This window comes from Phaseolus vulgaris, chromosome 9 (genome assembly GCF_051622355.1).
Source record: "Phaseolus vulgaris cultivar YP4 chromosome 9, ASM5162235v1, whole genome shotgun sequence".
Classification (NCBI taxonomy): Eukaryota; Viridiplantae; Streptophyta; class Magnoliopsida; order Fabales; family Fabaceae; genus Phaseolus; species Phaseolus vulgaris.
This window is the reverse complement of record NC_143506.1, coordinates 23,899,894-23,917,737: the sequence shown is the minus strand read 5'-3', so window position 1 is coordinate 23,917,737 and position 17,844 is coordinate 23,899,894. Positions and strand designations below refer to the sequence as shown.

Genomic DNA, 17,844 nt, shown 5'->3' with positions numbered 1-17,844 from the left:
TTAATGACAAATAATTGTAGTAAGAAAGTTCCATTTAATGACAATTAATTGTGGCAATTAACCTCTCATTGATTGCAATTGATTGTGACAATTAACCTCTCATTAATTACAATCGTATTATTAAAACATTTATCATAATGAGAAATACCATGTCTTTTATCGGGTTAAAATATATCGACCACAAGTTAATATTATAATTAAAAGTCGGGTTTTGATTTAGATTATTATAAAAAATGATTTTGTTTATGCTGAAAACTCGCAAATTTCTCAACGTCACAAATTATTTTTCTCTTTTTAGGTTAACACCATGCTTATCATTCGTGATCCTATTTTACAGAATTCCATTTTTGTCCCCGGTTCCATTTCCAAGCGTGGTTGCGCATCTCCACCTTCTCCTTCTTTCCTTTGCTGCTCTTATCCCTCAGGTACTCTTCTCTTCTTCCCATCCTATTTTTTCTCTATGCGTTTTGCTGAAAATTCATAACCTCTCAATTTCCAACCATCCAATTTACTCAGGAAATTTGTCGTTTCCTGGTACTTAGATTCGACGCAGTTTTTCTTCGTAACGATTCACGCCCATTCGATTTCTTCAATTCCATTTGATTTGTTCCATTTCGTTTGCAATAATAACAAATCAAAATTGAACTTGTTTTTGGTAAACTGTGGTATGTTCCACGAGGCTTGGAGCGTAAGCTTGGTTGTGGACCATTCTCTGTTGCGAATGTACGAACCTTCTTTTGTGGATTTATGTGTAATGTAATTTTTTTAGGTATAAATACTTTTAAGCATTTTTGCCTATCTATGGCTGTTCCTGTCTGTTCAAGAGGGCAAGACAGTGTTGGAAGCCTTATAATTCATTCCTTTTAAGCTGAACCAGAAAACAGACCTGCTTTACTGATAAATGATAACTTCATCAGTTACATGTTATTATTGGCTTTTCTTCAATGTCACGCAGATATGGATACTGCTGCTGGTCAAATTCTTTACCCGTTGCACCGCTGTAAAACTCTTCACCTGGTTCGTGGCAACTTTATCCTTACAAAAGTTTTTTTTGTTAAAAGTTGTTTTTTCCCATGTAATCAATCTATTTTTCATTGTGTGTGAAATGAAAATCCCAGAGCTTAACTCAGTCGAGATACTTCCTTTATCACCCGTTTATAAGACCCTTTCCAGAACATTTGCTGTCTCTTCACGAATAACAAAGTTTCACTAAATTTTAACTGATTTAACTAAATTTCTTAAAAGGGTGTGAATTAGTTGAAAGGGTCTAATAAAATAGGGACGGAGGGTGTACGTTGTACTCACTAGTATTACCTACTTATCTCTTTGAAATCTCAAGATGAAATTTTAAAATATACTGTGCTGTTTGAAAGCAAGATTATTAGGAAGTGCTTAAAATTTAGCTAATGTGAGCCAAATTTCAGTAACTACATATTTTTAGGGCGTTCCTTAGTAATTTAGGAAGGTTGAAATTTGGGTGTTAAATTCAGATTATGATAGGTTATAAATTCCTAGAATTAAGGAGAGAAACAATCAGGATTAAATCAATCCATTGTTTTTTGGGGGGTAGGCTATTATTCCTTTTCTATTTATATGTTGTAGGTTATTGACTTGAAAGTATGGGAGAAAAACTTCATTCTCTTCTTACATGGTATCTAGAGCTTTAGGGTTCCCATCCTTAAAATTAGGTTGCCGTGTTCAGTCCCAGTTCATTCCATTCAATGGTAGCAGAGCAGTGGTGTGATGAACTTGGATGATGAGCATCATTGACCAACAACAAATTTTCTATCTAAGAACTCTTCAAATACCAGTCATAAACTGAATGTAAAAACCAAAACTTTACATTTGGTGGTTGATGATTTGGCTGTTTGACTAGGGAGGTGCAACCACCAGCAGCCACAGATCCAAAATACAGGCAGCGATGCTTTGAAAACTTCATTGTCACTGCCTAGTTGATAAACTCCATGGATCTAGCTGTGGGCAAACAGTTTGTTTTTCTCAAGAAAGTTGAATTTAAACTTAATTCAACTTTACAAAACCTGCTTATAAGGTGAGATTTGTACTCATTTATAAATACATCTCCTCTCACCTAAGACTGAATATTTTTAGTGTGGGAGTAGAGGGAACCTGATAGCGGGTGATATGAGGCCTAACAAACTTGATCAAGATAGACTCTAAATGACTTTGTCTTAAGAAAGTGAAATTTAAGTATAAATCAAACCGACAAAACTGGCTTAGAAGGTGAGGTTTGTACACCCACTTATATACTATGTTTGGCTTTGTATTTAGTCGATGTGGACTCTTCAAAAATTCCCTTGCCTCAACTAGTTTCGGTTGGAAGCCATCAAGGAAACCTATCTTGTTATGGATAGTCATTCCCATTTATTTAAACTGAACGCTTGGATGTGGAAGATGCAACATGGTGAGCACAATATAACAACCTATTATAATGCCTTAATGACTGTTTGGCAGGAGTTGGATTTATTTGATGATGACCAATGGGAGGGTTCAAATGAAAATGCTTGCTCAAAACAAGTGAAGATGGTTTCGATTTAACTTTTAAGTTTCATAATGATATTCCATCACAAAAATCATCTGAATATCAATGAAACTAAATAGTTTAATTGTGAAAATTGGTGAATTCTCTAATACACAAATGCCATCTTAAATAAAAATGCTGAAGCTACACAAATATGTTTAAAATAGTATGAACTCGGGGATATTCAAGCATAAGAAAAGAGAGTCCCCATTCAACAACATCATCAAGAGTCTAGGCAGAGGTTGGATCATGAAATTCCTAATGATCCTTTAGAAGTTCCTGACATTGATGATTCAAGTATTTTTGTGTCAAAGTCTACTCAATCTTCTCATAGCTGTTAGGAAAGATATTAGGTCTTGTACAAAACATCCTTGGTCGTTCAAAGTTATATCTCTTGTAATAATTTGTCTACTTCGTGTCGAGTGTAAAGAACACCTTCTTGAATGGAGAATGGGGGGAAAGAAGGGTATATGTAACCTCCACTGGTTTCTCTAGATGCTTGGAACAAAGGTATGCAAACTAACACAATTATTATATAGACTAAAGCAATCCCCAAAAAACCATGGTCTTAAAGATTCATAAATTTGTTAAAGGCCAAGGATATGATTTTCTATGCAGATGACATAATTGTAAGTACGGATGATTTTGAAGATATCAGCATATTGACACAAAGGCTTGCCAAAGAATTTGAGATTAAAGACTTGGGATAACTTCTCCGGATGGATGTCTCAAGATAAAAAAAAAGGGCATCATGGTATCACAAGCAAAAGTACATTCTTTATCTCTTGAAAAAAGTGAGGATGAGAGGACGTAAACCTTCAGATACACCTATAGTGGTCAATACTAAGCTTAGAGAAGTCACATAGTTGTGCCAATTGACACATTTAGATACAAAAGGCTTGTTGGGAAATTATTTTACTTATTACACACTGACTTATCCAGACAATGACTTTGTTGTGAGCATGGTAACTCAATATTTGAATTGCTCTTGGAAGTTACATTTTGAAGCTATTTATAAAATTCTTTGCTATCTAAGAGGAAACCAAGAACAGTCAAGTTGTATACTAGTGCTGATTGGTCAGGATCAATTATAGATAGGAGGTCTACATTTAGATATTTCACAATTCTATAGGTAATTTGGTTACAATGAGGAGCAATAAGCAAAGTTCTATTGCTAGAAGTAGTGCTGAGGCTGAATTTAGATCAATGACTCAAGGAATCTGTGATGTTTTGTAGCAAGTTTTAGAAGAACTGAAGAAGCCTATTTATTTTTGCACGAAGTTGTATTGTGATAACAAGACAACAATCAAAATTGCTCACAACCCTATTTAACATGATCAAACAAAACCTGTTGAATTTGATATTTCATAAAGGAAAATCTTAAGGAGGAACAATATCCACTCCATTTGTACCAATTAGACAACAGGTAGCAAATATTGTGAACAGAGGGCTTTTCAGATAGCCATTTGAACTACAAGCTAGCAAATTGGGTATGATTGATATATTTGCAACAACTTGAGGAGGAGTATCAATAAATTAGGATGGTTGAAATTCGGGTGTTAAATTCATATCATGATAGGAAATAATTTCCTAGAATTAAGGGGAGAACAAATTAGGATTAAATGGATCTCTAATATTTTGTACTTTTAGAAATGGAATGTTATTAGTCCTTTTCTATTTATGTGCTATAGATCATTGATGTGAAAGTATGAAAATAAAACTCCATTCTCTTCTTACCTTCTCTTCCTTTTGTGCTGTGTTTTGGTTTTGAAAAGATCATTTATTTATGTTCAAGTGTATTATGGTCTTATCCAATCTTGTATTCAGGTTAGACATGCCCAAGGATTTCATAATGTAGAAGGTGAGAAGGACTTTGAAGCGTACAAGTCTTATGATCTTTTTGATGCAAATCTGACCCCTCTTGGCTGGAAACAGGTAATTGCTAATCAAATGATGTTATTCTAGGAAAAATCTTGAAGTATTTGAACTCTAAAAAAAATAAAGTTCTAGGATATCCTATAGAGATTGGTACTTGTGTTAAATGTTATGTTTTCACATCATCTTAATCTCTTCCTCTTATTTTCTCACGAGATAATGTGTCAATTATCATTTCATTTTAGTTATTTCCTTGTGATCATCTCAGCAATATTTTGTAATTTTAATGCCATGTGTAATATTTGTGCCTCCATGACAGGTTGAAAATCTGAGAGGACATGTTAAGGCCAGTGGTCTTTCGAAAACAATTGAACTAGTTATAGTTTCTCCCTTGTTAAGGTATATCCACATTGTAATTTAAAATTTTTCCTAAAACTTTTTGTCAATATTTAATACTCCTTTCACTCTCTCATGTTAAGATCGTTTTTTGTTCTCACCAAGGTCTTCAAGATTTATTGAAATATACCAGATAGCTTGATAAGGATACTTGTACATGATGTGACATGTGAGTAAAGAAAACATCTTAAAATATTAAGGTGCATACAAACTTCTTTACAAATCACTCTTGACTCAGATAATCATGTATAAAATAACCAACTTAAGTATGATTTTTTGAAACTATAATTTTTACTGCTTGTTGAAGGATGATGCAGCTGTGAAGTTTCAACGAAATATGATTCTTGACCAAAATCCTACGGAGCACAAATTTATTAATAGATGTCCCATGTCAATTTTACTCTTTGAATGATACAGTTTCAGTTAATCTATTCCATGTGTTTGTGTGTGAGTTTGTTATATCCCTAACATCTATTCTATAGCCTTTCAAATATTATTTTTGTTTCGAATATGAGGGCACTATGCTTATTAGCAAAATGGCTTCTAATTTATTTTTTATTCTGAAAAAGCAAGAAAAACTGGAAACATTTGTGAACATTCCAGTTTTATATTTAATATGTGGGTAATATTAATCTTGATTTAAAGGCAGTCAAGATTTAAGAACTCTTTAAAAACATTTGTATCCCATGAAAATTATTTAAAGGCAGTCAAGTGGAGTTGTACTGGCGTTTTCACTGAGGAAATGTTTTTGCATATTATTAAACATACAAAATTTTAAGGGGTAGTGATTATCGTATGTTCAAATTGCTAATTATTGCATTGCAGGACCATGCAAACAGCAGTGGGAGTCTTTGGTGGTGAAGCATGTACAGATGAGACTGGCGTACCTCCCCTAATGAATAACGATGTGGGAGACAGTGGTCGCCCTGCAATTTCCAGTCTTAATGCTCCACCATTTATAGCTGTGGAGCTTTGCCGAGAACACTTGGTATGTAATGATGATGACAGTTTTGTAACTTTGGAGTTTGACAGTTTGGGCCAAAAATCAATCATACCTTTGCTTTCTTTCAACAATCTGTTAGTTACTATATCTTACTTATTTCTTCCCAAGCTTCAAGAAGATACAGAACCAGTAATTAGGAAGTACCTGATGAATTACTGAAATTACATGTTGGCCGTTTCCATTACCTTTCTGGAGCTTGTTTCCTTGCTTATTTAGGAAGCTGATGTCAGGTCTCGTTGTTCATTAGCTGTTTCATGTTTGTTTTGTTATTGAATAAAATACAAATAATGTCAGCTACTTGGAGAGCTGCTGTACGGTGTACTTGCCAGTTCCAACTTTGGCCCTTTCGTTTTATTTTAACCATGTTTCCCAAGTCTTATTAGATAGTAAGTTTGTCTATTCACGCATGATATGTGTGTTGGCTCTTCTATATTGATTTATGTACTGACTGTATAAATTTAAAGGAAAATCTGATTGGATAATTATATTAGAAATTGCGTGTCTTATAGCCAGCTAGTGACTAGATTGGGTTATGATAAGCAGCCAAAATTTTAAAATTGAGCATATAATTTTTTTACCCCTTCGTAGCTGTTTTTAATGTCATTTGGCATTTAATTTCAACAATTGTTTTTATACATTTTTTATTTTGGGAAATTCAGGGGGTGCATCCTTGTGATAAGAGAAGAAGCATCACTGACTACCGACATATGTTTCCAGCTATTGATTTTTCATTGGTAGGTGATCTGTTAAGATTATCTCATGTATGGGCTAGAGCTACCACAGTTTGTTCTGATCCATAGTTACTAGAATATGATGGGATTCATGCGTTGTGTAAATTGCGTCAGATAGAGAATGATGAAGACATTCTGTGGAAACCTGACATTAGAGAGAAGAATGAAGAAGTTGCTGCTAGGGGACTTAAATTTTTGGAATGGTGAGTGTGATCAATCAATTTATATTTCATATCAATCAGTATTCATATTCAACAAGAACAGTCTTAATTGAAGACAAGCAGGGAGAGGTAAAGAGAAAAATAACCTTGATTGAACTGAATTTAAATGTTCATATATTACTAGAATTGAAGTTTAAACTGAATTTTTTAATTGGCTGGACTGTGTTGACATTTTGGCCATGTTGCACTTTACTATGATAATAAACCTCTTTTTTTTCTCTCAAGTGTTCGACATCTGAAGCACATACTTTCAACTAGAAATCTGATTTTTTTTCATATCTTCTTGTTGGTCCAGGCTGTGGACAAGAAAAGAAAAGGAGATAGCTGTTGTTACCCACAGCGGTTTTCTGTTCCGCTCCTTGAGTGCTTTTGGAAATGATTGTCATCCAACTGTGAAGAGTGAAATCTGTACACAGTAAGTATTCATCTGAAAGCATACTGGCCTGTCTCTTTTATGAACACCTTAGTTTTGAGATATATGCAAGAAAGAATAAACAACGTGCTTTTTTCCCCCATCTATTGAATGACCAATTTGAATCCTAACACCACTTAGGTTTTACTTTTATCAGACAATGTGTGTGTGTGTATATATATATATATCATATACATTAAATTACATGACAACTCTTTTGGTTGAGTATAGTAGTGTATAATTCATGTCCCTGTCCGACAACGTAAGAAGCACAAACACTTCTAAATAGTAATTGTGTTGGGTGGTGTAACAGTATTAGATATATATCATGGAGACTTCAAAAATTTTAATTACAATTTTGAAACTTTTATGCTAATATTTGATTAGAATACTATTGTAATTAAGTATTTGTTGTGTTTTATTATGTTTTAATGATTTTTTTTTTAAAACATAAACTCTAGTGATTTTAAAAAATTTGTTAGGTTTGAGTTCTCTGAATATCATGGAGTTTATTTGGTAATAATCTTCACTTCCCTTTGGAAAAAAAATACTTTGAAAATAAAAAGCGGAGGACAAGAGAAATTACACTTGAGGGGTATTCCTTCACATCGTTTTAACCTTTTATTTGGTGTTCCCCTTAAAATTGAAGCTGAAAAATAGTTTGTACAAAAATTTGTTTGAAAACCCATCTCTGAATTTTTCAATCCCAATCTTAAGAGAAATATATAGCTTTTAGCAAATAGTTTTTTGTGAGCCTTAGTTGTACCAAACTTTCATTGTACTAATTAGTTGATGTTGGGTTTCTTTTTTATACAGCTTTGCTAATTGTGAGCTACGTTCAATGGTTGTCGTTGATAAAGGGTGAGCATTTCATTTCATTTGCAGAGTAACTTTCTACTGAAAACTCACCTATGAATTTCATTTTTCACTTTGCAGTATGATTGGTTCAGATGAATCATCTACCAACTATCCTGGCAAAATTCCATTTGGCCTTGACCTTCCTAGTGATGTTGCTGACGAGAAATATGCGGGGAACGGCCTGCCAAACTGATACTTCCTATTGCTGTTATATTCTGGAATTTCTTTCGTTTTCATCATTTGCATTTATTCGTTTCTTCAATGCTAAAATCACAACTATTTTAGCATTCATTTATGGATATCAAATTTTCATGTGTTAACTTTGAATATCAAGGTTGTGGGTGAAACTCTCCATTAATTCTTAGGCCATTATGATTCTAGATAACTTAAAACATTATCAAATTCTTCTGACTTTTTTACGTCCAATGGATTTCCCTAGGGTTACAATTGTAATCGTGTTTAAAAATAATTTTAAAAGCCATGAAGTCTATACTTGTATTTGTTTTTAAAAAGTCTCAAAGAAACTTTTAGAAAGGAAATGATGTGAAATTAAATTTTAGATACGAGAGACATGCATAAATTGCTGATAAAAAAAGAAAACTATTAAATTAACGCTAGAAAGGTAGTAACACTTTATGAGGCACATCTTGTCACCTTTATAATTAAGTGGAGAAGTTCAACTAGCTTTAGAAATTATTTATTGAACTTTTTAAATTAATTAAAACAAATTTCAATAATATTATATTATTTCTATAATATAGCTTTTTTATTTATTTTAATAAACAATAAAGAATGTACCGGTACTGGACTAGGCCGGGACCCACCTGCCTGCCCGACTCCCAGTCAAGCCTGACCGAGAGACTGATAAGTCAATATCTTCAGAAATCTGGCCGAACGACCGACAGACCGAGACCTTTGTATACTTGGCCGATTGACGAATGGCCGAGACCTTTGTATACTTGGCCGACTGACAAATGGCCGAGACCTTTGTATACTTGGCCGATTGACGAATGGCCGAGACCTTTGTATACTTGGCCGACTGACAAATGGCCGAGACCTTTGCATACTTGGCCGACTGACGAGTGGCCGAAACCTTTGGAGACTTAACTGAGATGGTCGAAGACCACACTTATTTGGCCAATGGCCTATCCTCACCATGAGAATGTGGCCGACGGCCGAACCCTATTACGATTAACGCTCAAACCGAGATCAGTAAAGCTAATCCATCATCAAGAATTAGGTAATGCAACCCTAAGCGGTATCCACCTCGATAAACGGGCCCAACAAGGTAGGCCCATTAGAATAATATAAATAGCACGCATTTCAAGGAGCAAGGTATGTCATTATTACTGTTCACCTACCTGAGAGCTAACCGCCCGCTTTACTGACTTGAGCGTCGGAGTGCCTTCGCAGGTACCCCCACCATCCGGTGTTCACCCGACGACCGAGTCCTGAGTGCCGAAGGGTAAGCAGAAGAAAGAGAAGGATCCCAGTCCATCACCTAGCCATCTGCCCGACCGAAGGAAGGAGAAGAAGACTTCAACAGTTCTCTAGGTCCCATCTCCCTAGCAGGAACAATTGGCGCCCACCGTGGGGCCGAGGGAAACTAGCTGAAGGAAAAAAGTAGATGGTTTCAACAAGAAGCATGGAAAGAATGACTGAAGCCGACCAAACAATGCTGCTGCTGTCTCTCCAGAGGGAGATGGCCGAGATGCGAAGAAAGGCCGAGGAGGCCGCTCAGAAAAATGAACAAGAGTTGCAAGTTCTCCGCAGGGAGAACGAAGATATGAGAAAGAAGCTGGGGGAGGGAGGACCCTCTGTCATACCGACGAACGTGGTTGGCAAGTCCTACACCTCTCCCCCCAACCCGGATGTGGCCGAGGGGACGAGAGACCGACCCCCTCCCCGCGAAACTGAAATGGGCGACGAGTCGTGCCTAATCAGGTCCACCCGGACGACCCTGACGGCTGACCCGAACCGCCGTCACCCCTTTACAAACAACATCATCGAAGTCCCACTTCCTGAGAAGTGGAAGGGTTTCAACCGAGACCGATATGACGGGTCGACCGACCCGGACGAGCATATGGACGCCTACACCACCCATATGAGTCTCTACACCTCGGACGACGCCGTCTTGTGCCGGGTGTTCCCCACATCCTTGAAGGGTGCAGCCCTTAGCTGGTTCACCAAGCTCTCACCCAACTCCATAGATAGCTTTGCCACGCTCATCGCAAAGTTCGAAACACAGTTTGCGACCAGCCGGCCGCACCACCTGACCTCAATCGCCCTGGTAGGCATCCGCCAGGAGAAAGGAGAGTCGCTGAGGACCTTCGTAGATAGGTTCAGCAAAGTGGCAATGAGCATCCGAAATCTGAGTCCGGATGTCGCCATGCACCACATGCTGACGGCCCTGCGCCCGGGGCCCTTTGCCGACAACCTATGCATGCAGCCGGCCGACAGCCTGGACGAGCTGAGAAAGAGAGCCGCTAAGTACATGCAGCTGGAGGAGCTAAGAGAGTTCCGCAACAAGGCCCGTGCCGAGGCCGGTGGAGAGAGGAAGGAAGAAAAAGACCGACAGGCTCGGCCGATACAGAGAACGGACCGGCGCCGGGAAAATCGAGACCGACCGATCCGTTTCTCGAGGTATACACCCCTAACGGCCGAGCGGGGAAGGATTCTGGACGAAGCCCTTAACGCCGAGCTGATCCCTCCCCCAAGGAAGGTGGCCAGCCCAAATAACGCCGACCGAAGGAAGCAGTGTCGGTACCACCAGAACACCGAACACTCAACCGACGAGTGTCAAGCACTTAAGGACAAGATAGAGGAACTTATCCAGGCTGGGCATCTCCGCCGGTTCGTCAGGAATGGCCGAGACCCACCAGGCCGGGCGGATCCTCCCAGGCGGACGAGGTCACCTCAGCGCGGCCGAGAAAACCAAAACAACAGAGGCGACCGGCAACCCGCAAGGGCCGACCCCCCTCGAAGGGACGATCCCCCGAGGGAAGGCGATAGGAGAGGTAACCGAGAGGTTATCAACACCATAGCCGGCGGTTTCGCCGGGGGAGGAAGCACAAACAACGCCCGGAAGAAGCACCTCCGGGCGGTACACCAGGTAAACGCCGTGGCGTTCCGACCAAGGATGCCACCCATCACTTTCACGGACGAAGACTTTAAAGGCGTGGACTACCGCCAGCAGGACGACCCGATGGTGATAGCGGTCGACATAGATCGATTCACCATAAGGAAGACTCTCGTGGACCAAGGAAGTTCGGTAGATATCCTCTATTGGAAAACTTTCAAGGCCATGAGAATGACCGAGGCCGAGATGATGCCATACGACGACCACGTGGTAGGATTCTCGGGCGAGAGAGTGGGTACCAAGGGATATATCGACTTGTACACCACCTTCGGAGAGGGGAAGAACACCAAGACCATCAAAATCCGGTACCTGGTCATCGACGCCAACACCTCCTATAACATCCTCCTCGGCCGACCATCCATCAACCGGCTGATGGCCATAGTATCAACCCCCCACCTCGCAATGAAATTCCCCTCAAAGACAGGAGACATTCTCACAGTCCACGTGGACCAGAAAGAAGCACGAGAGTGCTACGCCGAGAGTCTCCGGGTGGAGCCTCTAAGGGCAGACACTTCTCCCCTTCGGGCGAGGAAGTCCTCCCGAAAGGACCGCTCCCCCAGGAAGGACCGGCCGAGGGAGGCCCAGCCAACCGTAGCACTAGTAGACCTTGATCCCCGGGCAACCGAGGACAGGCTAGAGGCAAGAGAGGAGCTGAGGAGGGTCCCCCTCCTCGACGAAGAGCACAACACGGCTGTAGGGACAGCCTTGGCGGCGGCCGAGGCCGAGGTCATGCACGCCGCGCTAAAAAAGAATGTCGACATGTTCGCATGGACGCCGGCCGACATGCCGGGAGTCAGCCCGGATGTCATCACCCATCGGCTGTCCATATTCAAGGAAGCCCGCCCGATCTCCCAAAAGAAGAGGGACTTGGGCGACGAAAAACGGCTCGCGGCGAAGGAAGAGGCCGGTAAGCTCCTATCGGCCGGATTCATAAGGGAGGCCCGGTACACGACATGGCTGGCCAACGTCGTCATGGTTACCAAGCCTAACGGTAACTGGAGGATGTGCGTCGACTACAGAAACATCAACAGCGCATGCCCGAAGGACACCTACCCCCTCCCGAACATTGACCGCTTGGTGGATGGGGCGGCCGGCCATAAAATTATGAGCTTCCTGGACGCTTACTCTGGCTATAACCAGATAAGCATGCACCCGCGGGACAAGGAGAAGACGGCCTTCATGACGGCCGACGCCAACTACTACTACGAGGTCATGCCGTTCGGCCTCAAGAACGCCGGGGCAACCTACCAGCGCCTCATGGACAAAATTTTCAAGGGTCTAATAGGCCGGGCGGTAGAAGTCTATGTGGACGACATAGTCGTGAAGTCCGACTCATTCGAGCAACACCTGAAGGATCTGGACGAGGTCTTCAAGGCCCTAAGGGGGGTCAACATGAAACTCAACCCCGAAAAATGTACTTTCGGGGTGGAGGGAGGAAAGTTCCTAGGCTTCATGCTCACCCACCGAGGGATAGAGGCCAACCCCGACAAATGTCAGGCCATACTCAGCATGAGAAGCCCGAACACCGTGAAGGAGGTACAACAACTCCTTGGGCGGCTGACCGCCCTCTCTCGCTTTGTCCCCCGATTGGCCGAGAGGACGAGGCCGATCGTTCAGTTGCTCCGTAAAGGCAAAAAATTCGTCTGGGACGACCAATGTGAGGAAATCTTCAAAAAATTCAAAGAGTTCCTCACATCTCCGGCCGTCATCCAGAAGCCGAGACCCGACGCCCCAATCCTCGTAAATCTAGCAGTCTCGGAAGAAGCAGTCAGCGCTGCCCTAGTGCAGGAAGCCGAGGGCGAGGAGCGACCCATATACTTTGTCAGCCGAACCCTCCATTCGGCCGAGACTCGATATCAGATGATTGAGAAGGTGGCTCTCGCACTCGTCCTCACGGCAAGACGGATGCGCCCCTACTTCCAAAATCACTCCATAACTGTAAGAACCGACTACCCTATTTTCAAAATTTTATCTAAACCGGACCTTGCAGGGAGGATGATAGGATGGTCGGTCGAACTCTCCGAGTTCGACATACGTTATGAGCCGAGGGGCGCCATCAAATCTCAATGCTTGGCCGACTTCTCGGCCGAGCTGACACCACTGCCCACACTCTCGGACGGTTGGACTCTCTACGTGGACGGCTCATCAAATAAAACAGCCTGTGGAGCGGGAGTCGTCCTGGAAGGGCCGGGCGACCTCCTCCTGGAACAAGCCCTCCAGTTCGGATTTCGGGCGACCAACAATCAGGCCGAGTACGAGGCCTTGCTGGCCGGGCTGAACCTAGCTTACGACATGGGAGCGCGCGAGGTTACATGCAAAAGCGACTCCCAGGTGATGGTCGGCCAAGTCAACGGAGATTTCGAGGTTAAAGAGCCTTTGCTGCAGCGATACTACCACGCGGCCAAAAACAGTATCGCCCGCTTCAACAAAGCGCCCTTGCAACACATACCGAGGGAGGACAACAAAAGGGCCGACATCCTGTCCAAGCTCTCGATCACCAAAAAGAAGAGCCACCAGAGGTCAGTCATACAAATATGGCTGAGACACCCTAGTGTGACAGAGGCCGAGGCCGAGTGTCTGGCTATCGAAGAAGAAGAGGCCGACGCCGATAACTGGATGACACCCGTCATCCGAACGACCGACAGACCGAGACCTTTGTATACTTGGCCGATTGACGAATGGCCGAGACCTTTGTATACTTGGCCGACTGACAAATGGCCGAGACCTTTGTATACTTGGCCGATTGACGAATGGCTGAGACCTTTGTATACTTGGCCGACTGACAAATGGCCGAGACCTTTGCATACTTGGCCGACTAACGAGTGGCCGAAACCTTTGGAGACTTAACTGAGATGGTCGAAGACCACACTTATTTGGCCGATGGCCTATCCTCACCATGAGAATGTGGCCGACGGCCGAACCCTATTACGATTAACGCTCAAACCGAGATCAGTAAAGCTAATCCATCATCAAGAATTAGGTAATGCAACCCTAAGCGGTATCCACCTCGATAAACGGGCCCAACAAGGTAGGCCCATTAGAATAATATAAATAGCACGCATTCCAAGGAGCAAGGTATGCCATTATTACTGTTCACCTACCTGAGAGCTAACCGCCCGCTTTACTGACTTGAGCGTCGGAGTGCCTTCGCAGGTACCCCCACCATCCGGTGTTCACCCGACGACCGAGTCCCGAGTGCCGAAGGGTAAGCAGAAGAAAGAGAAGGATCCCAGTCCATCACCTAGCCATCTGCCCGACCGAAGGAAGGAGAAGAAGACTTCAACAGTTCTCTAGGTCCCATCTCCCTAGCAGGAACAAAGAATAATATTACTTTTAGTTCGATAGAAATGATCTCTTACTTTTAAGAAAATATTTGTTAGTGAAATTATAACATTTATCTAAATTTAAGAATGTTTTAACAGTAATTAAATTAGAAGTGCATACTGGGAGTATAATGCAACAGCCCAAGGTATTCATAATTTCCATGTTCAGAAATTATGCAGATAAATAAATTAAGACGTCGGAAAAGATTTATTCATTCATTGCGCATGGATCTTTAGGAATATCATAAATTTGCAAAACAAAAGGCTTATTTATAAACATTAAACTATGCGCAAGAGAAATTTATTGAATGCCAATAGAGCAACTCAACAACCAACAATTATTGTGTGAAATAGCATGTAATTCACTAGAGACAAATTATCACATTGTTTCTATATGAACACTCATTAAAAGTTTCAACAAATTAATCTTTACATCCACAAGAACAGAGGTCTTCTTGCTGTTCATCTTCACTTGTTGCTGGGGAGTGATAGAAAACTCTCTCTGTACACACCACAACTCATGAAATCAAGTCTGCTCTGCCGCTGCCCATATCTAAGCTTCCCGTTCTCAGTGATTTTCACTAATGTTTCGTTGCCATTGAATGCCAAAATTTCCCCATTTTTTGTGAAGCATAAGGGGTAAATAAGACTCAGAAAACAACCAAAATTGGAGGAAAAGACAAATGTTTTTGTCCATAATGAGTCTACTTTGCATTCTTTCATCGACCATATTTCAATCACTGGAGCCTGGTTACGCACCACCAAGCACAATGACAGATATTCTCCCATTACCTTCAAATAGTATATTTCATATCTCTTTGGAAGAATGGCTAAATGATTCGGCAATGGAATCTCTAAAAATCTCTTTTCCCTCACATCAAACCCAATAAGTACACAACCAAGATTATCAGCGGACTTAACTATCCAATGAAGAGCCCCATTCAAGAACTCTCCATTTCTGAGTTCAAGCTTATGCTGAGCATACGAAACACCATACTCAACACAACTCCAACACTGTGTTTTCAAACAGAAATAACGAACCACCGTCTTATTAGCTCTTAGGGTTACAGTCACCACCACAAAGTCATCATCCAATGAGTCATAGCCGATTCCAGATAGATGATGTGGAGACCAATTGCTATAGTAAATTTGTTTCTTAATACCAGTTGATGGATTCCACACGACAAAATCTGTGAACAAACATTGTAACAGAAGAAAACCCCTACAAGAACCTGCGACGGATAAGCTGTCTCCATACTTGTCAGAGCGTGAAGGAACCGGAATATTGGACACTGCATGCGCAGAATCATCACAAAGTGCTGATTCTATGTCTACAGAATAAGCTTCAGAATCGTTAACTAAATTGAAAAGTTTGTAGGTGGGTGCAGCTGCAGCGTCAAAATGAATTCTTGCAAATTGAGGATCGGAGATTAGAGAGAACCATGACTTCGACAAGCATTTGAAACGTACCACAGATTTGATGGGTAGCTTCAACAGAATTTCTATCGTCAAGTCTTCGTTGAAGGGTTCAGGGGGAGGGGCATCACTCTTCGTCTTCTTCCTTTTTCTGCCACCACTCTTCATCTTTGCTAACAATTACCACTCTTAAACTGCAACATATATATATATATATATATATATATATATATATATATATATATAATAATCTTAACAAATCCCAAAATATTTTTGGCTAGAATCTTTAGCCTTAATTTAGCATTTAAATTATAATTAAGATTCATTAAAATTACATAATTCTAAAACTGTATCTATCTTAATAAAAAAATATCTTTCAATTTATTATACTATATCAAGATTTAAAATTAATCTCTGAATAAAAAACAATACGAGAAGGGAATAAACAAATTATAAATTAATTTTATAATAATTTATAAATCATAATGATGCATTTCATTTAATATTCTTGTAATCAACAAAAAAAATCTATCTCAACCGTCTCACTCTATCATTCTATTTTATTATCTCTAATCACTAATAACTACTTTATCTTATATTTAAATTATCTTTAAATTCAACTTTGATTACTAGAAAAGTGATTAAAATAAAAAAAACAAAAAAATAATTAATTATTATATTAACTAAATTAGATATTATTTTAGAAATTAAAAAAATTAATATTTAAATAATTTTATAAATTTATTAATAGAAAATAATTTTAAATATCTTTAATTTTTTTAAATTTTTTAAATAATATTTAATCTTGTTAATATAGTAACTAATTATTTTTTTTCTTTAATATTTATTTTTATTTAATGATTTATTTGTAGTACATGAATTTTTAATATCTATACATAAAAATAATATCATTACAAATTTAGATAGCTGATTGTAAATAAAAAAATATAATTTATATACTTAAAGATAATTATTTATTGTAAATAAAAAATATAATTTATATACTTGAAGATAATTATTTATTATAAAGCCTTAATTATATAAAATAAATACTTATCTTATATAATATACCAATTAAAATGTACCAATATAATATATTTAAATTTTGAAATATCCATAAAAGAAAATATAAATATAAAAAATGGTAGCTAAGATACATATCTATCAATATAATATAGTGAGTGTCATACTAAAAATTGTGGCTTAGAGGGAGAAAAAAAATATAAAAAAAAATTCAAAAACTTGAACCTCGACATAATATAATGGTCCTCTTTGCATTTCATATATGAAAGTATTACATGATTTTTTCATTATCAATATTTTCAAAATTATTTTAATTATACAAAACTAAGTCATGCAGAAATCTGGTAGTAGCCAATGCTTGGGTTTTAGGAGTCTCAATGTTGCAGAATTAATGATTACCATAAAGATATACAACTGTTTGTTATAACAGTTAACTTACAACTATAACTGTTTTGAGTGCTCTTATCATGCAAGTCAGTTTTCAGGTAAGACAGAGCATTAAAGGGATTCTGCATTCTGTTTTTTTGACTCTTTCATCTTAAATGATTAAATTATAATTTCAAATAACAATGACTTTTTATGTTAAAGTTTAATAAAGTTGAATAATAATAATAAAATGTATATTTAAATATATTTTGAAAAGTTTATACTACAATTTTAATCTATATAAATGAAATATCATATGAACATAAAGTTTATAGATATAACTTATATGAGAAGAACTTTTAAGATAATAGGTTAAAATTAATTGAAAAAATATTAATTGATAAAAGATACATTAGTGTCCCTTTACTGTTCTTAATTTTGCATAACTTTGAAGTATCTTTAGATAAAATCTCATTTAATTTATGATAAAAAAAATTGACACAAGTGTGAGGAACCAAATGTTTTAACTTATCTACATGTCT

The 17,844-nt window shown here is 39.1% G+C and overlaps 3 protein-coding genes across 6 annotated transcripts; 2 read left to right on the top strand and 1 right to left on the bottom strand.

Annotated features, from left to right (window-relative positions):
* Positions 1-263: 263 nt before the first annotated feature.
* Positions 264-8,393, top strand: LOC137820866 (phosphoglycerate mutase-like protein 1). Of its 4 annotated transcripts, none has more exons than XM_068625159.1 (10): positions 264-425; positions 956-1,017; positions 4,367-4,474; positions 4,734-4,813; positions 5,636-5,798; positions 6,473-6,547; positions 6,659-6,747; positions 7,061-7,180; positions 7,994-8,038; positions 8,114-8,393. In XM_068625159.1, the coding sequence occupies exons 1-10, from the start codon at positions 308-310 to the stop codon at positions 8,226-8,228; spliced, it is 975 nt and encodes a 324-aa protein (XP_068481260.1). In that variant the 5' UTR covers positions 264-307; the 3' UTR covers positions 8,229-8,393. The 4 variants fall into 4 exon arrangements, with proteins under 4 accessions (XP_068481260.1, XP_068481261.1, XP_090150976.1 ...); XM_068625160.1 differs by having other exon boundaries at positions 323-723; XM_090294850.1 differs by lacking the exon at positions 956-1,017 and having other exon boundaries at positions 329-425.
* A 1,725-nt stretch (positions 8,394-10,118) lies between these two features.
* LOC150025219 (uncharacterized) lies at positions 10,119-12,318 on the top strand. The gene is made up of 2 exons (XM_090295672.1): positions 10,119-12,178; positions 12,315-12,318. Exons 1-2 carry the CDS (start codon positions 10,119-10,121, stop codon positions 12,316-12,318), a joined length of 2,064 nt encoding a protein of 687 aa, XP_090151798.1.
* A 2,530-nt stretch (positions 12,319-14,848) lies between these two features.
* LOC137821807 (F-box/kelch-repeat protein At3g06240) lies at positions 14,849-16,081 on the bottom strand. Its single transcript, XM_068626564.2, has one exon. It carries the CDS (start codon positions 16,079-16,081, stop codon positions 14,966-14,968), a length of 1,116 nt encoding a protein of 371 aa, XP_068482665.1. The 3' UTR covers positions 14,849-14,965.
* Between the last annotated feature and the right edge of the window lie 1,763 nt (positions 16,082-17,844).